Genomic DNA, 24,274 nt, shown 5'->3' on the forward strand with positions numbered 1-24,274 from the left:
TCTCTCCAGATTTTAACGAGTTTGCTTTATGATGCGTGCTACAATTAGCTCTGTAGCTACTTTAGGAATCACCTATTTAGAGCACACCGGCCAACGTTTTGTCACCGTTCACGGGATTTGTTTGCTAAACTTGAGCAATAATGTGTCTGACATGGGTATGTGCTGGCACGCAGCATGTCAACACTTAAATGAAATAAAAGTCAAACGTTTGACCTATTTGGGTCAGGTTTCCTCTGGGAGGCAGGAGGTAAAAAGGCACAAAAACACCCAGAGGGGATAACCTCGTTAAAAAAATTGCAAAAGAACATGTGTTACGGCCAGCAGTAGGCTGTTTGTGTACACTGCATTATTTGTCACGCTGCTTTGATTTCCTCCAGTGTAAAATTTATAAAGGAGTTAAATCGAAGTGAAACCCTTTCATGACACCTGACACACAAAACTGCAGTATGTTATCATTGTGTGCAGATCTCATCCCAAATTTTATGAAATAATTGTGATACATTTTACAGGGACGCTTGGTAACTACTCTGAAGACCAAATTAAAAGAGCAGAGTTGGTCATTTGTAGCCTGCTCGCCATATTTTGCCTGCATTAGATAATAGTCATAATCTTGTGGCTAAATAGTATTATCAAATTTAACATCCTTTTTATTCATGATATAAATATAATTAGTTTATCCATTAATCCATCCATTATCTTAGTCTTTTTCTTTCAGCTGATCTCTTTACTAATTATTAGGTGAAATTAATGAATAAAAGAATTGATGAAATACGTTTAATTAACCAAGTTGAAGAAAAAATGAATGCAACAGATACTGCAGGAACTAATGTAGATTATTGGAGGACAGTTTGGATTAAATAATGGAACGTGATATCCAATGTTACATATTCTTTTAAGTATGAAAATGACAACATGAATAATGCAAATTCCCATTTTGGTGCATCCACTCAACGCACAGTTGGTAGAAGGGGACTTGATGACGTAACCGTGCTGTATCATTCCGTGTATTAAAAAAAAAAGGCCCGTACGTGCGCGCACGCGCACTCAACGCCAGTGTCTGCGTACGCGCCTCGATTTCCCACAATTCTCCACTCGTCGGCGCGGACGGCGGAGTGCAGAGGGCGGAGGGAGAACGAACGGCGGTAGAGCGGCGGTGCTGTCAGGCAACACGAGCCCAAGCACGGCGCATGCAACCCGCGTAAACAGCCCAGCGAGCAACGTCTTTGGTTCTGGTAATGAAAACACTTTTGTCACCTTTGTATGTATCGTCACGGTAAATAGGAGGGGAGATCATCATCACGTCAGAGGCGCTGCTTTCAGGATTGGGAACGTGCGTAGGTGACAAACAGTGATGTTTCTATTGGGATAGCTATGTTCAAATAACTCATTTGTGTTACTTAAACATTAGCCCAAGAGGCTAAAGTTGGCGTGTGGCTAAAGCTACAAGCCTACAATTTAAAAGGTGAGCTAGCTTGTTTGATGTATCAGCCTCGAGGCAAAAGGGGGGAAAAAAGTGAAACGAAAACAACTCTCGAGTGCAAACTTTGATTCAAAATGACGCCTCCGGTTCTGGCTCGGCGCAGAGCAGTCGCGAGGTGGGTTGGAATTTGTTAGGTTATCGTTGGCCAGGAAGGCACACATTGTGGAGCTGTTTTTGATCTGCACTGCGGGTAGGCGTGGTCAGGGTGACACTCACTCGGTGTGGCTGCTTGTGAAGCATCCTCGCATCCTTCCAGTTGCTGATCTCCATCGGCTGCCTGTTGAGACGCACATTGTGCTGTTGTTCAACATTATGGGCCTTGTTGTCCATTCATCTGCTTAATAACTGCATGTCTGTGTAGCTATTCCCATTTTGTGTCAACTTTCCACGAATAGCAATGTGCTCAAATTTGGCCTGGTATTACTGATAAACTCCTCAAACAGTGGTACCTCAGACTTTGAGTGGATGTCAGACTTTGATAGTTTTGGGAAAAATGAGCCATCACTCTGGGTTTTTGTTTTTATGATGTGTAACTCATGTCTCATCTTCCCCCCAGGAAATACTTTGGCTTTTCTTACATTTTAAGAAATCATCGCAAGGCACAGTAAACAAGTTTTTCCATCAAGCAGTTGAATTTAGCACTGAATGCTTTTGTTTTTGTTTTCTTTGTAAAGACTGGTCCCACTTTTCAATGCTCTTTGATTTAAGTGTGCGTTACTTTTGTTGATGCTTTCTGCTGTGGACTGGTAAAGAGATGATTGTCACAGCGGTTTTACAAGGGATTTTCAAGCATACAGGCGGCTCTGTGGCGCATTGGTTAGCACGTCCGCCTCACAGTTAGGAGGGTGCCGGTTCAATTTCACCTCCGACCCTCCCTATGTAGAGTTTGCATGTTCTCCCCGTGTCTGCGTGGGTTTTCTCCGGGAAAACATCCCAAAAACGTGCTTGATAGGCCGATTGAGCACTCCAACTTGTCCCTAGGTGCGAGTGCGAATGGTTGTTCGTCTCTGTGTGCCCTGCGATTGGTTGGCAACCAGTTCAGGGTGTCCCCCGCCTACTGCCCGATGACGGCTGGGATAGGCTCCAGCACGCCCGCGACCCCCGTGGGGACTAAGCGGTTCGGAAAATGGATGGATGGATTTTCAAGCATACAATGGTAATAATGTCGCATAGCTGACCTAACAAAACCGCCTTGGTGGAGAAACAATCTAGATCAGATCAGCAGGTGGAGACATGCTGTGATGCTGTGACCAAAGTTAGCTAGCATTGTGTGGATGTTCATAGTGGGTCACCTTGTAGTTTCCATTTTATAGTTTAGGTGTCACAAAAATAAGACCAACGGAAGGTTGACAAAACATCTGCAAGAGCCATTTTGCTGACTTGGCAAAAATATTTTATTGGAATTTTGTTAAGTGTGCTTGCAAAAAAAAAAGGGGGGGGGAGGGGGTTACGGCCTGTTGGATGACCTTGTACTTTCCATACGTGAAATACGGCTCTCGCTTGGATTGAGAGCAGGCAAACTGAGTCTCCTGGCAGAAGACCCTGAAGACGAAAACAGATCTCAGCTTGTTTGGATATCTGGAATGGTTAAGGCCGATACGACACATCTCACTCAGCAGCGAGATGTGAAAGCGTAGCCCGGGAATGTTTTCCACATGTCCGCTTGGAAAAGAAGCGCGATCAGTTAATGCTCCCGAGGTTGTACAATTAAAAACAAAATGCCTTCAAACTTTTAAATTTGCCTGCCAGTGCGCATGTCTAATCCTAATTGTTATCCTTGTGGTCATTTTGTACTTCTGCAGTCGATCAAGGTCAAGCATGGCAACAGGTTTTTTTTGTTTTTTTTTTAATCCCAATATTTCCTAAGAGAATGATTATCATTAATTTGAGTCACAATTCAAGATCAAGAATAGTTGAATACCTTAAATTCAGTGTAAAAAGACAACAAATAGATGTAAATGAACCTTGTCCTGTGCTAATCACATGATTACAGATGAGAAAACAGGTTGTTTTGGACCAAACAAATCAATAGTGCAGCCCTCCTTCTGTTTGCAATTCAGGCCAATTAAAAGCACTTTAGGGATCTGGAAGCTCTTAATCCAAACGTCCAGACCCAGCAACATGGTTTCCTGTTACAGCGGCTGGGATTGTGCGCGGCAGCTGTCAGCAGCCCGTGTCGGGAGGGGCCGGCTTCCCATATGGCCGGCGTGACGTGTCAGAAAAACGCCGGTGATGTAAATTGAGCATGCCTCCAGGGGTGCTCGCAAGTGTAAGCGGGTCAGGGGGTGGGGTGCGGGCGGCCCAGCTGTGTTGGAGTCCAGCTAATGGCACCCGGCGCAGATGGCCGCTGCTCATCCTCTGCATATATGTGTGATGATCTCAAATGAACCTTTCAGAATGAGATTGCCAGCCATCCAGCCAGCACTGAGGCGCTCAGTGACATCGATGTAATGTACCCCATTCACTGTAATTGTAGTTTCAATTAGGAAATCTTATTTCGCTTATTTCATGGCACAAAACATACTCATAAGAGGAACGTTTGCCGTAAAAGTGTGACTTCCAGCATTTGTTGATAACATTGATGACGGAGTCTGAACATGCTGGAATTCTAAATGCGATAAAGGCTGAGCCTTGAGTTCAATACACTTTTGGCTGTTGAATCAAGCAATTTCTGTAAGTGCCTTGTCCAAGCTTGGACACCGGTGACTTTTGTCGTTATTGACTTGGATCGCCTTGCTCTTTTTATACCATCATGAAATGAGTCGTGGGTAGTGAATGCATCTTTCTATTACGCATAATGCCCGTGGTGGTCCACGCACAAGACGACTTGTGTGCTTTGTTGTTGCGTGACTGAATGTATTCTTCCTCATCGTGCTGAGATGCCTATAGGAGGCAAAGGTTAGCCGCGCCTCCTCTTGGATCACATGACTCGATCACTCACTGCTACAAAAGCTTGTAAATCATATTCCGTTACTGCCTTTTTGCAAAGTTACATAGTGTGGGTGTTTGAAAGCAACCTGATCAGCATGTTTGGAGTGACCAAAGTTGTCTCCACTCAGCGAAAAAGCAATTTCAGAATTGCTATCAATGCCTGAGGTGGAATTTACATCCGCTTTTAAATCAGCGCCATTCATTTCAACACCACAGATCCATTTGTTTTGTTTGACATTGTGTTGACTGTCGTTTATATTCTAGAAGTTTTGGGAGATTAAAGTCTGCCTGGCCTGTGTCGCTAGCTACTATTGAGATGAGTTTGGCCTCTTTATTATTCAATGAACTATGATTTTGTTGATGTAGCATATATTGACAAGAGCGTGGTATCGCATTCTTATTGTAATCGTGTTACGTGTGATAGAAGCCTAAAATGTGAAGGTCTCATGCCTGTAGCATAAAAAAATAAGATGGTGTCGTTAGCAATCAAAAGCAGTAATGGGCTACTTTTAGTTCTAGTTTGTAGTATCTTTATCCTTTCAGTTTAATCTTTGGTGCAAAGCATTTTTTGGGGGAACACCTCAGACCACAGTGCTGCCTTTGTTGATCACCGCGGTGTCCCCGACATCCTCGCTACCACGGGATAAACAGAGCCCTATAAATAGAGGCAAAGGGGGGAGGAGAAGTGCGGCTGCAGAATGGTAATCGTTCACCACTAGCAACCCCTCAGTAGCAGACACTCACAAATCTTGCACACATGCCCTCTGGTCTCTCAAGTACAGCCTGCGGGTAGTTTCAGACAAGTGCCCCCCCCCCCCAGAGCACCAAATACTATCTGTCGAGCTGCAAAACACGCCGTCGTATGTTTTCTCTCATTAGCTCAGATTAGAATCTGCAGGACGTAGCGTGACCTTGGTTTTCTTTCACTTAGTTCCCATTCAATCCAAGATAGCTCGGTGAAATCCACAAAATGTCCTCATCTAATTTCTTTAGTCAATACAGGCAACACGGGCAGAAATAATACATTAAAATCAAACCCATAACTGTACTAAACATGGGTTGTTTATATCAACTATTCATTCCACAGTCTTAGATTAAAATTTTTGCTTATCTCACTCTGGTGAATGTCTGTTAGGTTTACTGAGCTGTGCACCGCACTCCTTAAGCTGACTCATCCCTCCTCTTCTTCCGCTCCAGCGTAATTTACCATGACAACCGAATCAGGCGCAGACTCTGAGGCCAAGCAGCAGCAGCAAGAGGAGAGCGTAGCGGCTCCCAAGGAGAACCCGAAAGCTGCTGAACCCGCATCACCTCAGAACCAGCTGGAGCAGCTTCCCGCCGCTGTGGGGCACAGCACGCCGGCCAGGAAAGAACAGGTCAGCGCGTCCACTTGTATCATATCTAGCTCAGCCTAAAACAATTGTGCCTTTGTGTGGAAAAGAGATCATTCTGAGCCTGCAGCAAAGGAACACATGACAAAGTGGGGATGAGTTCACTTTCCACTGGTAAAATGATGACTTGGACTTTTTAGTCATGGCATTCACTTTTTAACAGAGTTTGGACTTCTCTGGTGGCGCCTCCTTGTCGTCAAACCACCTGGTATACATTCCATGGTTGTTCAGATTCCCAACACACCCACGTGCGTCCATAAAGCAATTTTACCTAGCAACCCAAATATTAGAGTACAGAACAAATCAATTTGTTTTTTTTTTAAGGAGTACTCAAATATTTTATCCTGTAACAGTATTGCACAACTCATCAAAAAAGAAAAAGAAAATGTATATTAAAGCTTCTATAAAATTTCCACCTCTTTGCGCACTTTCTTACAGCATTTATTCAGTCTTTACGAGCTGCAAATGTGTGGCCATCATCTGCATTTTTTTGTTTGTTCACGTCTCAGCTGGTTTGAAGCTTTTATTTTATCGTCAATCCCAAAACAAATCTTCTGCCAAACTGAAATGCACACTCCTGGTAACGGCGTTTGGTATGAGGATGCAGCTGTCCATTTACCGTATTTTCCGGACTATAAGGCGCACCTAAAAACCTAAAATTTTCTCAAAAGTCGACACTGCGCCTTATAGTTCGGTGCAACTCAATAGCTGTTTTATGTCAAAATAGGCTGCTCTGTTAATGTTTCGAGTAAATTTACGGATCGATTCGGAAGGGAAACATAGGTAAGCAGTAGCAAGGTGTTAGATCGAACCTTAGTCAGTTCTGATCATTTTCTTAAGCCCTCGTTTGAGAAACGCGATTGTTTACACTTTGCTGAGGCTCATGGGAGTTTGCAGGTAGCTAATGCTATAGTGATAGCTGCTATACGCACGAGGCTATTTCATGTCAAAATCGGCTGCTCTGTTAATGTTTCGAGTAAACATCGGATCGATATGAAAGGGAAACATAGGTAAGCAGTACCAAGGTGTTAGATTGAAATTTAGTCAGTTCTGATCATTTTATGGGATAGTTTGAGAAACGCGATTGTTTACAGAGGGCCCATTGGTTATTGGCTAGTGGATGCATATCGCAACCCTAGTCAACCGCAGTTTGTTGCAGTATAGCTTCTATTTTGTGCGCCTTATAATCCGGTGCGTCTTATATATGGACAAAGTTTTAAAATGGGCCATTCATTGAAGGTGCGCCTTATAATCCGGTGCGCCTTTTGGTTTGGAAAATACGGTATTTGTGTGCGTCATAACTTGGCTGAAGGTTGAGCCAAAATGCAAGAATGATGACAGCTTGAATTCTTTTGGTCAGTGTGATGCAAAAAAAGTGGAATTGCTATGTGTTTGCGTGCAAAGTCACTGACCCAAGCTAGAATGTGGCTTTTGCTGCCAGGACAGAATTACGCATGGGATCTTTTCATGGTTTGAATATGAATCATCGTAAGGTCACGCTTACATAAACTTAAACAAGTTGTTGTTGTTGTTGTTTTTTTTATTATACTAACTGTTTGGTAGTTTTCTGTAATCGAGCCAGACGCTGTGACCACCCCCTACCTGTAATTGAAACCGTCTGTGAATAATGTTTGATTATCCAGAAGGGACAGGAACTCATTTGGAGAAGCGGTGGTTCTATTTTTGTCTTGCAGACATGTGACAGAACTGGTGCTTTTGTTTTACATGTCTACATGAAGCGTTAGGGAAGGGGAAGTCGCATGGTCTGTGTGGTCTCCAAATATTTTTTAATTCATTCATCCAGCCAAATGCATACTGTAATTTCTTGAATAACACGCATTTGGATACTATGCTCACACACATTTTTTTCCCCCTTTGTGCACGTTAAAAAAATCTAGTATTATCCACATAGTTTGTTAATTTGGTTGAAATTAGATTTTTTTTTGTGTGTGTACTGTAAAGGTAATGTAATTAATGTTCATCTGATCTTCGCTCATCAGGATACGCCAGAGGAAGACCAAGTGTCCCGCCAGTCATCCACCAGTCGTCTGTCCAGGTCTCCTTTAAAAGGAGTGAAGAAGGTGAAGATCATGCAATGCAAGGTGACACTATTGGACGGTTCTGACTACACCCTGAATGTGGAGGTGAGTGAGAGCCTTGTCTCCAATACAAAGTGAATGGGAGAAGCTTATCTTACCTACCCTAAACATAGTTAAATGCTTTACAAACTTGCTTGCCATCACCAGGACATATTCACTGACATTATCCGCCATCTTGTAACCTTGATCATTTTATTACGTTGTCCACATAAGTGGCAGATGGAAATTGTAACCCGTCATCAAAAATGCTGCACAGTTACTTACTGCCATCTTGTGACATTGTTATTACTTTATTCTTCTCAATAATGTTTTTGTTGCAATGTGTTGGTGACATCATTACTTTAAAAACACAAATAATGAAGCATTATAATTCACTTTTGGCACCAAATTGCCGAGTCTGGTTATGTAACAGTGGGATGAAGTGCAAAACAGCATGTTCCCAAATGCATTTTCACAAGTGGCCAGATCAAAGATTTGTTTCATTTCACACAGAAGATATTTTTCTATAATATGGCTTTATTAACATAACGGTAAGATTATTCCAGAATTAGATAAACTCTTGTAGTGGCCAGGAAAATATTAATAAAACTAGAGTTTGAAAAGCCCTTGTGTGTGTGTGTGTGTGTGTGTGTGTGTGTGTGTGTGTGTGTGTGTGTGTGTGTGTGTGTGTGTGTGTGTGTGTGTGTGTGTGTGTGTGTGTGTGTGTGTGTGTGTGTGTGTGTGTGTGTGTGTGTGTGTGTGTGTGTGTGTGTGTGTGTGTGTGTGTGTGTGTGTGTGTGTGTGTGTGTGTGTGTGTGTGTGTGTGTGTGTGTGTGTGTGTGTGTGTGTGTGTGTGTGTGTGTGTGTGTGTGTGTGTGTGTGTGTGTGTGTGTGTGTGTGTGTGTGTGTGTGTGTGTGTGTGTGTGTGTGTGTGTGTGTGTGTTGTGTGTGTGTGTGTGTGTGTGTGTGTGTGTGTGTGTGTGTGTGTGTGTGTGTGTGTGTGTGTGTGTGTGTGTGTGTGTGTGTGTGTGTGTGTGTGTGTGTGTGTGTGTGTGTGTGTGTGTGTGTGTGTGTGTGTGTGTGTGTGTGTGTGTGTGTGTGTGTGTGTGTGTGTGTGTGTGTGTGTGTGTGTGTGTGTGTGTGTGTGTGTGTGTGTGTGTGTGTGTGTGTGTGTGTGTGTGTGTGTGTGTGTGTGTGTGTGTGTGTGTGTGTGTGTGTGTGTGTGTGTGTGTGTGTGTGTGTGTGTGTGTGTGTGTGTGAGAGAGAGAGAGAGAGAGAGAGAGAGAGAGAGAGAGAGAGAGAGAGAGAGAGAGAGAGAGAGAGAGAGAGAGAGAGAGAGAGAGAGAGAGAGAGAGAGAGAGAGAGAGAGAGAGAGAGAGAGAGAGAGAGAGAGAGAGAGAGAGAGAGAGAGAGAGAGAGAGAGAGAGAGAGAGAGAGAGAGAGAGAGAGAGAGAGAGAGAGAGAGAGAGAGAGAGAGAGAGAGAGAGAGAGAGAGAGAGAGAGAGAGAGAGAGAGAGAGAGAGAGAGAGAGAGAGAGAGAGAGAGAGAGAGAGAGAGTGTGTGAGAGAGTGTGTGTGTGAAGGCCATGCCGATGCAATTAGGGTTAAAAGTGTTGAGTGATGCTGTCACAGCACCAACAGCACGCCGCATTAGTCTGACAAGACTCCGCTAATACTCTCGGAGACATCCTGGCGGGATTAAGTCTCCTACCAATTGTCCTTGTGGCTCTTACATAATCACACAGGAACGCTGCACAGTTCTCAGGAGAGCTATGCACTCAATGTGGTTACAAGCGCGAGTCCTGCTAAGCTAATAGCTCAACTGACAACTATAATATATCAACAAACAAAAATGGGGGAAGGGGTTACACGCATGGAGCCCTGACTCGTTTAACGCACATAAATTGTCCTGGTTGATGGCGTTGGAAAATTAAACTGATCAGTCAGTTACAAGTTGGTTGGCTCCTCACAGAAGCGGGTCAAAGGTCAAGTTCTCTTTGACAAAGTCTGCGATCACCTCAATCTGTTAGAGAAGGACTACTTTGGGATTACTTACAGAGATGTGGAGAAACAGAAGGTATTGTGACAATTAATGTCAAGACCATGTGTTGGTTTGCTTACAAAAAGATGATGATTTTTTTTTCTTTTCTTGACAGAATTGGCTGGATCCTACTAAGGACCTGAAAAAGCAGATCAGGAGTATGTCTTTTGATTAAATATGTTTTTCTAATGACTACACTGCAAATAAGAAAACTGCTCATGTTCCTATCCTGGGGGAAGCAGACCAAAACTAAAAGCTGCTTGATAAAATCTATCCAAACTTCTTTCTTCTTCTCAGCTGGTCCCTGGAACTTTGCTTTTAATGTGAAGTTCTACCCTCCAGACCCCTCCCAACTGACCGAGGATATCACAAGGTCTGTTGGCTTGTTTCTTTTTTCTTCTTTTTTGGGGGTTTTCTTTGACAGCTTAAGTTTTTCTAATTGTTTTCTCCCCACTCTTTTAGGTACTACCTGTGCCTGCAGCTCCGAGATGACGTGGTTTCTGGTCGCCTCCCCTGTTCCTTCGCTACCCACACCGTTCTGGGCTCGTACACTGTGCAGTCAGAGCTGGGCGACTACGATCCCGATGAGCTGGGCAGCGACTACATTAGCGAGCTTCGCTTCGCACCCAACCAGACCAAAGAGCTGGAGGAGAAAGTCATGGAGCTCCACAAGACTTATAAGTAGGTGACAATCAAGTAGTGCCCCCTTAAATGAATAATCTTCCAAGAGACTCCACCGTTTTTTTAACCCCGTAGAGGAGCATTTTAAGTGATGTTGTATTTGTTAGCATCTTTTGTGATACTGCTCTAGAAGGCCACACATGTTCCCAGAAATTGAATTTGTGACGTTCCACAAAGGGAGATTGGGGGGGCCATCTGTTGTGCGTCTGAGCGTCATATTCTCTCTGCATCACAACGATTTGTGAGTGATTTGATGCGGTTGAGGGCGCAGCAACGCAGCACAGTAGCAGTCGGTATGAGGCTAAAGGCCATTGTTGCTAAAAATGGAATGCGCTCACAGCTGCTTGGTGGACATTCAGCTGAAAACATCCACGAATGCAACAAGAGGAAATTGATTCGTTTTGGATTTTATGCCATGCAACTGAATTAGGTTTGCTTCCTGTTGAAATTGATCGAATTCTCCAGTGTTCTCTGCTTTCCACAGTCCTTTTCTTCAATGTTCCTGTTTGTTTGTTGGTGTCGTTCAATTAGGGGGATGACTCCGGCTGAAGCGGAAATGCATTTCCTGGAAAATGCAAAGAAACTGTCCATGTACGGTGTGGATCTCCACCATGCCAAGGTGAGGAGAAGGCTTCAATTCTATTCTTCTGCTTGCTTTGTCATTGTGCACATTGGCCTAGTCCCTGTCTGATAGAAAAGGTGAGCTTTACCTAAGGCTTGTGGCATATTGGGGCCAAGGAACTATGTTGAAGTGAGGGGAGGAGCTTCTATTCAACAAACCAAACAAAAATGCTTCTTGAATGCCACCTTGTCGGATCTACGGGAAATTGGAAACCTTTTTTTGGGGGGGGGGGGTCAATTACAGCTATTGGCTAATTGTGACAAGGCTCACTCCCTAACTTACTTTAGAGTTTGATCCTTTATTGTCCTGATGAGGTGGAAAGGGGAGTCGTTGATTTGAGGAAAGTCTATCTGTCTTGAGTGAATGCTTAATTAAAAGCAACTTGAAACAAATCCATTTGACGCACATTATTAGCAGTCATGGCTGCCACTGCGATCCCTCACTTGCACCGCCGCTGCTGCACTGCCGACTCATCATTTCACCACGTCTCCTTTGGCTTGCCAGAGGCCGAGTTGGCATCTTTAAGATGTCAATCGGCCGTGAGTCTGTCATCACCCGTCAAGAACAAACATTGGAAAAGTTATTGCATTCGCGTAGTGATATCAGATGATGGTAGTAGATAACGTCGGCTTGATAAAACCGAGCGAGCGTCATAAAACAGGTAAAAGTGGTAAATAAAACAACCTTGTCTGTGATAAAAGAACCAGTCAACTAATCTATAAATGAAGACAAAATGAACTTAGTACAACTGTCATTGCTCAAAGTCCAGTCCAGTATTCATTCTCCTGTTAATAAATGCTAAAACGTTATCCAGCATATCAGACTGGCCTCCCTGTTTTGTCTCTTCTTTCACCGAATGCAAAGTTGGTAGGGCGTCTCTATCAAGGCTTGGCTCGTGCGCCGGGTGAGGTAAGCGGCTGCTTATTGTGTGTGCGTGTGTGCGCGTTCCACATGTGCATGTGGTTGAACACACTTTTCAATATCCCAGTAAGACTTCCCGCTTTGGATGGGCTCTCCCCCTAGCAAAATGGCTTCCACCTGAGAGCATAATGTCACCCACATTCTTCCTTAAGTCACCCCTCCAGGCTTACTTTGAGGTAGCAGAATCATTTGCTTGATTCCACTCGCCACCTGCCTGCTTCATCCCGATAACAGTCAGTGCTGTCCTATAAACGGTGCCTTATTGGGGTCACTTGATCATCCTCCGGTGTGTTTGTTCCCAGGACTCAGAGGGTGTGGAGATCATGTTAGGAGTGTGTGCCAGTGGTCTCCTCATCTACAGGGACAGGCTGCGTATCAATCGCTTTGCTTGGCCCAAAATCCTCAAGATCTCCTACAAGAGGAACAATTTCTACATCAAAATCCGGCCCGGCGAGGTAAACGTCTAATTTTGTTAATAAGAAACTTTGTGCTTGGTTTAGTCCGTCTGATCATTAGTTTTGCGTCTCAAGTTTGAGCAGTTTGAAAGCACCATCGGCTTCAAGCTTCCCAACCACCGTGCTGCCAAGCGGCTGTGGAAGGTCTGCGTTGAACATCACACCTTCTTCAGGTGAGACTTGCAACAAAAGGTCATGGATTGCTTTCCATTTTTGGTTAATGTATGTTTAATGGACAGGTGTCCAAAATTATTTTATCTGTGTATAGGAGGTAAAACAAAACAAAACAATTAACATGTAACATGCACGTGTCACATTTAACAGGCTTGTGTCCCCCGAGGCGCCCCCAAAGAAGTTCCTCACCCTCGGCTCCAAGTTCCGCTACAGTGGCAGGACGCAGGCACAAACTCGCAGGGCCAGCTCGCAGATCATTCGACCGGCCCCCTTCTTTGAGCGCTCCGCCAGCAAACGTTACAACATGTCACGCAGCTTAGACGGAGGTAAGGTCACTCGCATTGTTCAATGTCCAGAAACAAGCGCCGGCTCCCGTGCAGATCTCATCGGTCTTTCTATGTTTTCCAGCGCCCATCACAGAGAACCACGAGACTCTGATGAGGGACAGCGACAGCGCCGCCAACGCCAGGGGAGACATTATCACCACGGTGACCACCGAAAAGAAGACGGAGGAAGAGAAAGCAGAGCGGGATGACGCCCATCCGGACACGACCGCCGACGCCGGCACCCCAATGCCGCTTAGACAAGAAGCTAAGGTAAACGACCGCTAAGCAGGTGCCCGGAGACAAATATCTTTTTGGAGACTGTGCTCGTTTTATATTCAACAACTTTGAAATCCGTTTTAGTTTTTGAATTTCGTTATGGCTGATGAAAAAAAATCACTTGCTTCTAGTTTAGACTTTGCTTTTCATCTTCTTTGTGCTTGACTAATTTGCTTTTCCCTCCTGTCCTTCCTTTTAACCCCACACTTTTTCTCATGCGTGCCCATGCGTATTGGCGTCCTTTCCCCATCGGCATTCATACACTTTGCACACGCACGCATCCCGTCCCTTCATTAGCGCTCCCCCTGTGCCTTCACCGCCAGCGCCCTTGGCTCTGAGCTCTCACTTCCTTCATCCCCCGTGTCATCGACAAAAGTGCGGCGGCGGCGCAGGGAAAACGCGCGCAAACGGGCCTCCTCTGTGAGCCCGGTCAAGGACGGCGCCGGCCGCCGCCGTCAGCAGGCCCGCTCGGATCGCCAAGCAGCCCTGCTGGCAGAGCGAGCACTGCTGCTGTCGGCCCGCAAGCGGCGGCTGGAGCAAAGCGGCGGTGCGCGCGGCGGCACGCTCTTCTCCTTCTCCCTGCACCTGCCCGACCTGTCGGCCGTACTGGACGAGGACGGCTACCTCAGCTTCCCCGACCTGTCGGAGATGCGCTTCCTGCCCAAGTGCGCTCAGAACTTTGTGCCCATCAAGTCGCCGTCGCTCATCCCTTGCTTCCTCTTCATCTTCTTCTTTCTGCTGTCCACCTCCTTCTCCGTGCCCTACGCCCTCACCCTCTCCTTCCCCCTGGCGCTGTGCCTCTGCTACCTGGAGCCCAAGGCAGCCTCGCTGACCGCCTGCATAGCCCAGGGCTACCATGACTATGACAGTTCAGAGGAAGAGGAGGTGTGTAAGAGTTGAACCCCTTTAACGCCCGTCCCGTAAGGCACTCTGCTGTTTCGCCAGTCCAGAGCCGACCTGGAGACTTGTCTTGTCCCAGTGTCTGTCCTACTTTCAGAACCTCACACTCACTCACTCATCATCATCATCATCACCCAGAGAAGTCATTGTTTCACATTTGATTGGCTTGATGAGAGAAATAGTAGACACTCTCTCTAAAGGAGACATATTATGCGTTTTCACATTTGGAAAAAAAAGTATTTAAAGAGTTGTAATTTAATATCTGATTGTCAAAATAATCAAGAATTGTCGCACACAGTTTTTTTTTAGTATTGCTAAATGTAGTCTTGACAAATCATGGTGACACGGAAGCAAGTGGCCACTATTTGGGGAAAGATAGCAGTTAAACTGAAGAAAAGAAAATCTAGCAAAAGTCCTCCATTTACGATGGAACTTGTATCCGCTAGCATGCCAATCTGTGCTAAAACTTCAATCGGGTCGCCTTTTGTCTTGAACCCTCGTGTCTAAAATATCGGATTATATAATTTCATACTTGGATGAGCAGGCACTCCAGAGACTCAACGATTTGTATGCCACAATGAAAAAGTCACTTTTTCGCCCATAATATATCCCCTTTGAGTGTTTACTTACTAATCCCTGGCTGAATCCCATTTAAACACACAGCTTTGTGCCTAACCCGTCTCGGTGTCATTATTCTTTTATCCATGACTCCTTTCAGTCCAGACCGCATGAGAACGCTTCCATGATTCTCAACTCTCTGCATTGCTCCGCATTGAAATGCTAATCCCCTTCCAGTGTAAGTAGGCAGTGCCAAGATATGAGCAAAGGCCTTGGATATCACATGATCTGTGTGATGTAATGCAGAGATGTGTCAAATGTGCATGGGGAGGAGAGCCTTCTAAATTCAGCCAGCAAAGTGGACTGACTGAAGGTTTCAGCTTCCTCTGAGTCTGTTTTGCTTGCTATTTGTGCAGTTGTAATTTGCTCTTCTTTTCATTTTCTTTCTCTGTTGTTTTGCGAACCTTCTCTGGAGCGTTCGTCTCGACTCAAAAAATCAAGCCGTACATTTCCATTTTGTTTCCATCTGTCGTTATCTCCAGGCTGAAATCGTGTATTGTTTCACTGCTTTTTTACAATGTTGGGGTGTTGCCCTGTTTGTATTCCTTCTTTTTGCCCCTCGGAATGCTTTCCGCGGCTTTGCCAAAGCAGACAGACAGCGAACAAACTGACTTTGCCTTCGACGGGGATATTACTGCTACGGAGGTTTGTACGTGGTGGGCGAGACACGGTGCCTTTTTAAAGCATGACTATGCCATGTACTGAGATGTAATGTCGCGTTTTATTTACCGTAAATATCGGACTATAAGTCGCAGTTTTTTTTCATAGTTTGGGTGGGGGGCCGACTTATACTCAGGAGCGACTTATATGTGAAATTTTTCACAAATTTTCAAAATTCAAAAATCCGCGATGTGGTGAAACCGCGATAAACGAACCGCGATGTAGCAAGGAATTACTGTCATTTGAACTGCAAGTGACGTCAGCAGCGCGGCAGTTGTTTACATAAGGACAAAGGATTCGATCACGGGATGACGAAGATGACGAAGGGCCCCACGTTTGAAGGGTTTAATGATTTGGAGTGACACAAGGTTTGAAAAACTTGTTTACGTTATAGTTATTTGATATATTTTATTTCGTGTAGCAACTTGTATATGTTTTTATTGTTACAGTTCAGTAGTTGTTGGCTCGTTGAACTCTTGTTTTGTTAAATAGAGCCGTTTACCAAACGCACGTCTTTCCTGGTACTTTGTTCATTCTACAATATAGTTATATACTAGATCTGTGCAGCGCGCGCGCGGTGTTGTTAACATAAAGGACGAGGAATTTGATCGATGGATTTATTGATTAGGAGTGACACAGATGGTTTGATAATATTGTTGTTAAATGATTGAAATATACTTTATATATCGTTATATAGGTCTGTGGAATAATTAGAAATGCAACTTACGAGTCAGACGTCAGCAGCGCGGCGCAATTGAGGTGCATACGCGGCATTGTTTACATATAGGACGATCGATGGATTTAATGAATTGGAGTGACACAGATGGTTTGATAAATGTGTTATTTATGGAATACTTATTTGAATAACTCTGAATGTTACTCAGGCCTGTTCTCAGCTCCTCGTTTGTGTATATGTCACGTTAGCACACCGTATCGTTTAGCCTGTTGTTGCTGGTTCATGTCTGTGCTTGGTGTTGGATTTTGACAAATAAATTTGCCCCAAAGTGCGACTTATTCTCCGGTGCGACTTATATATGTTTTTGCCACTTTATTGTGCATTTTATGGCTGGTGCGGCTTATACTCCGGAGCGACTTGTAGTCCGAAAAATACGGTACTTTACATTGATGTAAATTTGTGCACTTGAAACCTTTATTATACTGAGTATGAGTGCAAAGGGCCACACTAAAAAGATAAAAAGATAAAAATGCAGTACATTTTACTTATCAGTTTTGCCACTACAACAACAACATGGTATCCATCTTACAAAAAAAAAAAAAAACTTGATGAGAACTAGTCAGAATCAGAAACTTTTTTCTTCTTCGGTGTGGCCTGATGACTTCATTACACAAGGTACCTTGGCAGTTGGCACTTTTTTTTGTTTTTCTTCTACGTAAAGCGTGACTGACCTTCCTCTTTATCTACCACCCTTCGTACTACCTATTTCCACTTGCCACATTTCTCCGCTGGCCTTTCATCCCCCCCCCCCTTCCTGTCACCACCACTTCACCTCCTTTTTACTCGTGTCACTATTTCTTCACTCGCTGTCAGTCGGATGTGGACGACGACTCTGAGATGCCCACTCAGGTACGTCGCGTAACGCTTCACTGCCTGCTGCCAATGTCCAAGCCTGATTTATTTATTTTTTTCCCTACCACCATTTTGTCTTCTTCCATCCCAGTCAGCCTAGTTGACGCGTCTTGTTCGTAAAATGGAAGCCGGGTTTTTCCATCCTTGATTGGTTTGTTGAAGCTCTCAGAATCTGAACCCGCCCCTGTTCGTTTCTCCCCTTCAGCGTAGTGTCATACGGCGAGTAAAAGGGGAAAATGTTTTTGTCAAGCACAGTAATCTGATACTGGAGGTTGGTAAGAAAATCGAAATAATCCTAACAGTACTGATATAGAGCATTGTTGTGGGCAGTGTGTCGGGTTTCCTCAAGCAGCTCGAGTTGCTTCTCTGAGCATTCAGAGATGAAACTTCAACCTGTCTTAAAAAGGACTAACAGGATTTGGGAGTTTTGTGATGGTGCTTTGTAACTCACCGCATGTCTTAATAATTGCATAAGGTAGTTTGAACTCATGCAACATCAAAAGCTCTAAGATAAAGTCGTGCGATTTTGAAATCAGTTGTGATTTTTTTTTCCCCCCTCATTAAAAGGTCAGAGGTTGAAATGCCCCAAATTGAGTAGATGGTTGACTTTTTTCTTTAAGACTTGTATGACAGTTGCTACTAATTATATTCGACCTCAGAGGCTTGACTGCATCTCATGAGACGCCTACAAAGCATGTAAACAATAAGTTCCATTTTAAATCCCTTTTTAATTTTGGGGAGGGCTATATTTCCATCCCTATTTTTGTTCATGTTTTACATTCGCAAGATGACTTTGCATACTTGAAGCATGGCAAAGCGTCCCAGCCTTCAACCCTCTTACCATGGTCACCTGGCCACTCGCTATAGGACACAGAGCCCCCCGCTGAGATGGTCAAGCACCAGACCAACATCAGCGAGCTGAAGCGTTCCTTCCTGGAGACGGACACCGGCGTCCCAGGCCTCACTGAATGGGAGCGGAGGCTCTCCTCGTCCCCGGCGCGCTCGCCCAGATCTGACGAGCCGCCAATGATAGAACCTCTGGAACAGGAACAGCAGGATGTAAGCAAGGGTTGATTAATGACGTGTGTTTTTAAAGTATCAAGTAAGACTGGAGCATTATATTTTATGTGGGTGCACATGAAAATATGATGGGAAAGAATTTGAGTGCTGCACATTATATACAACGAGTCTTTTGCCATTAGCAGCTTGATCACATTATTTCTCCATGGTTGGCATAGATTTCTTCTTGTGGTCACTGTGACATTATTTCTGGAGTACTTCCTGATCACTGGCACCAGATGAATTTTTAAGCTGTGTTTATTTTGTCTCACTTTTTTTCTTCCCTCTGCAGGAAGAAGATGAGAAGCCCGCCGTAGATGAGACAAAGGCAGAACCTAAAGTGACCGAGGTGAGGTTTTCCCCCCATGTTTTTTTTTTGTTTTTTTTTTTCATGATTCTGTTTGCACATGTGTGTACTTTTGCATTGTGTTTCTGCATAGCTGCCACTGTCCTTCCTTCTCTTTGGCTTTGTTCCTTGCTTTATTTTCTTGTGAACTCTGTAGCGTCGCCACATGCTGGGTAACAAAAACTCAACATGGTAGGAGAGAGAGAGGCTTTAAATCAGGCAAAAGTAAATGTACTCTGATCCTTGATCCTTGATGAAATTTGATCCAAGTGGGTCTTTAAAAGTCTTGTTTATCTTGCGAATACCATTTCCAATAAGTGTCTCCCCAGGCGGCAGAATATCTGCTGAAATGCACTGCGGATAGTACCCTAGCTGACGGAGCGCCCCCGCAGGGGATTAGCCCGTCGGCCACTATGGACGATGACGTTTTTGCGGCGGAGGAGAAAACCCCCGAATCCCAGGACCAGTTGTCCGAGAAGTCAGTGGCTAGGCTGAGCCCGGGTTCCGTCAGAGAGGAAGTGTCCCAAGCCATCACCGACAAAAGAGGCATGCTCATCATCTTGAAGGATGCCGAGGTGGAAGCGGAAGGGAAAGACGATGTGGGAAAGCTCCTCATGAGTAAGATGGAGGCGCTGGTGGAGGACGCGTCTCCGGTCAAAGGCTCGCCCAAGAAAGCCATGGCCTCGTGGGTGTTGGAGGTGGCGAGAGCCGAGGAGTCTGAGGTCTTCAGAGTGATGACGGAGGAGATGCCCAAGACCTTTGAGCAGTCAAAGCCCGACGTGGCTCAGATTACGCTCTCAGAGGCCGCACCCTTAGCAGTGGTAACTGTATAAAAAGTATTCCCTCATTAACCCCGCTCCCCTCCTCGACAGTGGCCTAACAATAAGAGTGTCATCCAGTGCTGTGCATGGCTAACTCGCTATGCTGTCACTTAACAGCCACAGTTTACCTTCACGGCGCTCCCGCTGCTTTCTTTTGCTTGTTTTTAGATCTCTCGTGTTTATTTTGGGTTAATGGCTAAAAACATTTGCCTTGCTTACCAACTGCTCCCAAAGCTGATAAGGAAAACAAGTTGGTGGGGAACACTTTTGCCACGCTGCATTTCCTTATGTCATAATTTAAGACAAAAGAAAAGTTTTCATTAAATAATTTTTATTCTAGGAAATCAAAAGTTTTTATTTTCCTATGGTGAAATTAAAATCTAAAAATACTTCTGGTATATTGCAACTTTTCCCACATAGATTGGGATTTTTTTCATCATAATTATACTTTTTTTTAGTTTGAAAGCTAAACCACCTTGATTTGCATTACTTAGCAGCTACTCTCACAATGGATAAAGGAAAAGAAACGGCTGGGCACTCGAGTGAGACACGCTTTTGCTGTGCTGCAACATTTTACTCTGAATTACTCAATGGCGCCACCTGACCAGCAGCAACCGCTGCGGCTTTTCTCCCTCCCTCCCACCTCATCCAAGTCCCCCTCCCCCTGAAAACATTGTATGGCTCTACCTACTAAGCGACAACAGAGCAACCAAAGCTTAGTTCCGGTATTCCATACAATCCACCAGATATTTCCCCTCTTTTCTTTCTTTCTCTCACTCCCCTTTTGTTCTGATATCCCGTCTCACTGTCCTGTCTGTCTTTTCCTTTCCTCGAATCCTCGGTTTTGTCCTTTCCAGTCCACTCTCGGATGGATTTCTCCTTCTGTGACTTCCGAAAAGGTGACCACACTTCGCTGGTCAGTCACAAGCTGACTTTGTTGAAGTTTGTTTTCCCCAAGGTGTTGTAGTGCAAATGTCTCTCATCTCCCACACAGGTGATGCGTGATAGAAATAGAAATGATGATACAATTATTTTTTTCTCAATTTGTATCTTTTTTTTCTAAAAAAAAATTATTTCTATAAAATACAACTTGACTTAAAAATGTATTCATACATATTTCAATATGTTGCTAATGTGTCACTAATTTCCTTTGTGACGCAATCATTTCAATCAATTTCATTCACAGGCATCAGTTGACCTGGAGCAGAAGAAACCTGTTGCCATGGAGATGGAGGCAGCGCCGCAAAACCATACAGTGAGTATCCACACCAAAGGCAGCTAAATACAATTTAGCTAAATCTGAATGAAATACCGACAGTGTAAATCCAGACTAAGATGAATGCAGCATTAGAAAGTCGGCGCCACTTCGGATGGTAATGTTTTCTTTATTGTCCGCAGCGTACGGAAGTGGACGCGGTCTGCGCCAAAGAGATGCCCGTGGTTCATACAGAGACCAAGACCATCACGTACGAGTCTGCTGCGGTGCGTGCCAATAGCAAACTTGTGTCATCAAATGCCGCCTTCAAACGTGGCTCGGGTCGAGTCTCTAAATCTGTCCCGCACTTTGTCAACAGAACGACATGAACGGCGACACAGACTCCGGCGTGTTGCTGAGCGCCCAGACCATCACCTCGGAAACCTCCAGCACCACCACCACCACACACATCACCAAGGTCAGAGTTCATCGTTGACACACGTGATGGAACAAACTGACTCACCTCTGTGAATGGGCTTTTTGTAAAACTATTTTTTTGTTCTTTCTAATCTGTTAGACTGTGAAAGGAGGCATTTCAGAGACGAGAATCGAGAAAAGGATTGTCATCACAGGAGACTCCGAAATCGACCACGATGAGGTATTTTACTTTGAAGCGCTCATTTTTCTTGGATTTGGATTTTGAATTAAAACGTCTTTGATCCTTCTCAGGTGCCCAACTGAGCCACTTACAATCAAAGGGGCAAAGCATGCAGCCTCAAAATGAATGGAATTTTGTTTGCTTATGATTTGAAAATCTGGATAACAGTGACTTCCTATCCCCCCCCCCCCCCCATTCTCTGCCTCCCGTCTTGGTGACCCCCTTCTGGCGCTGCACCTGTGCACATGTAGGCTCTGGCTCAGGCCATAAAGGAGGCCAAAGAGCAGCATCCTGACATGTCAGTGACCAAAGTAGTGGTACATAAAGAAACAGAGATCACGCCAGAGGAGGGGGAGGACTGACCCAGGTAAGCCAGCCAGTCCAGTCCTGCTCCCCGCTTCTGGCATGCCTGCTTCCAACCTCCCAATCATCCAACGGTGGCCCTCTTCTCTTATCTCTTTTTTTTTAATATACTTCTATGCTAATGCATTTTGTTGTCGTGGCGGGGTAGAATAAGGTCAGCCGGGGTAGAATAAGGTCAGCCTGAGCGCACGCACACAGGGAATATCACACTCTCAACTTGTAACGACAAGCCCTCCTATTCTTTTCCACTAATGTCGCTGTCATGCTCATGCAATCTTGTGGTGGAAATGCTCCCCCTGTTGGACATTATTCAAACCCTACACACCACAAACCTACTTGATTAACAATTTAGGCAACTAGTCCAAATGACTGTTTTTGTACATATGACCTGATAAAATACGGATCTATTGACATAGACTGTGTGGCTTCAGCACCAGCAGTCTCTTGAGCGATAAAATACCTGCTCGACTGGCTCGTGCAAACATGCCAACATTCAGCGAAATCTGATCTGAAGCGTACATGGGTGTGCCTCAGTTGGCGGAAAGCTGGCTCAGAAACTCATGTGCAACAAAACTCAAACATCAAATTTAGCGCCTTTAACTATTTACTTTTGGGGAGCCCCCCCAATTGTCCTTATTTACAAACACTCTTGCGTCTGAATGTGCATGTGAATGCAGTTGACATAAGATGGCTGAACCAACTTGGCTTTCATTTTTCCTTTGTGAAAGAAAAAAAAATAAGACACTGTGGGGCTGATTGGCGAACGCAGCCAACGCATTCATGTGACTTTTAAAGAATAACCTAAAAAGTTGGGTCAATCCCTGTTTGACCCAATTTGGGTTCTTTTTGACCCCTTCTCCTTGATCACAGCAACAATCCCCAAATTGTTGCAGGTTTGGGATGAGCCCGTGTACGTGCGTGTGGGTGCTTGTGCTTGTGTGACTCAACACTTGGGAATGTTTGCCTTTTGTCTTGGCTGCTCAGTGTATTAGTCTAAATGTACTTCTAAGTAGAACTGCTAACCAAATAATGAATGTTTCCCTTGCAGAGTATTGATGCACACGCAGTGCTGGGGCGACCACACAATGACCAAAGTTGTCAGCTTGAAATTCAATCCTCACATTGAGATTTATTTTTTCATCTTGTTTTTTAACAAATGCGAACACTTGCCTCGGCTTTTGCTCTCTTAAATGTAAAATTTGTTTGATGCCAGCATTGCCAGCCTCGCCCCAGACACCTGTGCTATCTATGCCAATTAGATCTGCTTTTACTTTTTTTTTTTATATCCATACATGACATACCTGCAAAACTAACACTGCTAGAACCTCGTATGGTGGAACGTCTTAAGGTCGATTAAAGACACTGAAACAAATCCACTCAATGGGAAAATTGGATGTTAAGGGTTGATCTAACTTGAATGTGCCTCACACATTTCATTTTCTAATTTGGCACAAAATAAGCAGAAAGCACTGTCCAAACCTAAACACAATAACAGATTGTATAACAAATTAAAAGTTCCTAATGGTGCGACCTTAATGGCGTTTGACTTTGGAGGTTCTGCTTTATTGTGACCATTTTGTGCCCAACCGGGCTGGTTCCAACCTGGTGTTGATGGAACGAAATATCTGTAGCCGCTTTCATGCGGAGACCCTGCAAAATTGCCGCATCAAGAGCTGTAAGGACGTTCCGGCATCTGGCGTCATCTAACAATCCTGTTGCTGAATGTCATGTCACCTTTGTCTCTGTTGCGGCCATTTTGCGCACACTTAGTGCAAAGGGGAAGATTCTCAACATTATTGGCACCATTTGGGACCTCTCAGTGGGGGGGTGCTGACATTCACGCACTGACCTGTGTTGTTTTTCTTCCCTGCTATTCCAGGAGTAACTGCAACATGCCAGAATTCCACTGTCGACGGCGGACCTGAAACCCTTCCTCTCCCTTCCTCATACTCCAGCTTGGCCGCTAGTCGCAACCATCCAACCTGCGGAAGTTAATAAAGGAACGCATGCAGCGAAGGATGCAATATGGCATTATTTTTATCATCATCACACTTCCAAGCAAGATTATCCCGGAAAAAACTGTACGATTAAAAAAAAAAAAAAAGTAGAAGTAATAATTAAAGCAAGTTGCTTTCACTGCCTTATGTTCTAAAAGCATTTTTATGAAAGTAATCGTTGTAGCCAGCTTTTTGTTTTTATTTATGAAAAGCCACCACTCCAAACAAGTTGCATAGACGTTTAGCTCATGCACTCTTTAACCTTCCTATAGATGGATTTCACATCAAATTTGCCACTTAATACAAACACTTGGCCATGTTCGTTCATCTCTCATTGTTGATTTGTTTGTTGTCATTTTTACTTGAACTTCATTTTTTAACAATCATATCAGTGGGTTTTTTTTTGTGTGTGTTTGCATCGACGCTATGATGAGGCTTTTCATCAGCAAGACGCCAAGGAAATCATTTGAATGTGCCTGTTCAGGCTTTGAATGTGTCCACTGTACGCTAGCCCCTCGTAGCACCACCCGTCTCCATCGCCATCGCCAAGTACGTTTAACTCCCGATGTTTGGGAAAAGTGACAGATGTGTGTCTGTTTTGAATTGCAGTTTGCTTCTCCAGTTAATAAAACGTTGACACATCACAATAAAAACGACTGCAATGTGCATCATTTCTGGGAGTCATATTGGGGTC

The 24,274-nt window shown here is 44.4% G+C and overlaps 1 protein-coding gene across 1 annotated transcript; it reads left to right on the top strand.

The window, feature by feature from the left end:
- The first annotated feature begins 1,036 nt into the window (after positions 1-1,036).
- Positions 1,037-24,233, top strand: epb41l3b (erythrocyte membrane protein band 4.1-like 3b). Its single transcript, XM_085929711.1, has 25 exons — positions 1,037-1,232; positions 5,609-5,787; positions 7,803-7,946; positions 9,852-9,956; positions 10,036-10,078; positions 10,218-10,293; positions 10,383-10,601; positions 11,133-11,220; positions 12,447-12,599; positions 12,675-12,772; positions 12,924-13,099; positions 13,182-13,369; positions 13,673-14,260; positions 15,485-15,538; positions 17,347-17,412; positions 18,009-18,200; positions 18,493-18,549; positions 18,876-19,367; positions 20,225-20,266; positions 20,554-20,622; positions 20,766-20,849; positions 20,942-21,040; positions 21,140-21,220; positions 21,472-21,587; positions 23,463-24,233. The coding sequence occupies exons 2-24, from the start codon at positions 5,620-5,622 to the stop codon at positions 21,580-21,582; spliced, it is 3,393 nt and encodes a 1,130-aa protein (XP_085785837.1). The 5' UTR covers positions 1,037-1,232; positions 5,609-5,619; the 3' UTR covers positions 21,583-21,587; positions 23,463-24,233.
- The last annotated feature ends 41 nt before the right edge of the window (positions 24,234-24,274 follow it).

Source organism: Syngnathus leptorhynchus, chromosome 14, assembly GCF_054491065.1.
Source record: "Syngnathus leptorhynchus isolate UIUO chromosome 14, UIUO_Slep, whole genome shotgun sequence".
NCBI lineage: Eukaryota > Metazoa > Chordata > Actinopteri > Syngnathiformes > Syngnathidae > Syngnathus > Syngnathus leptorhynchus.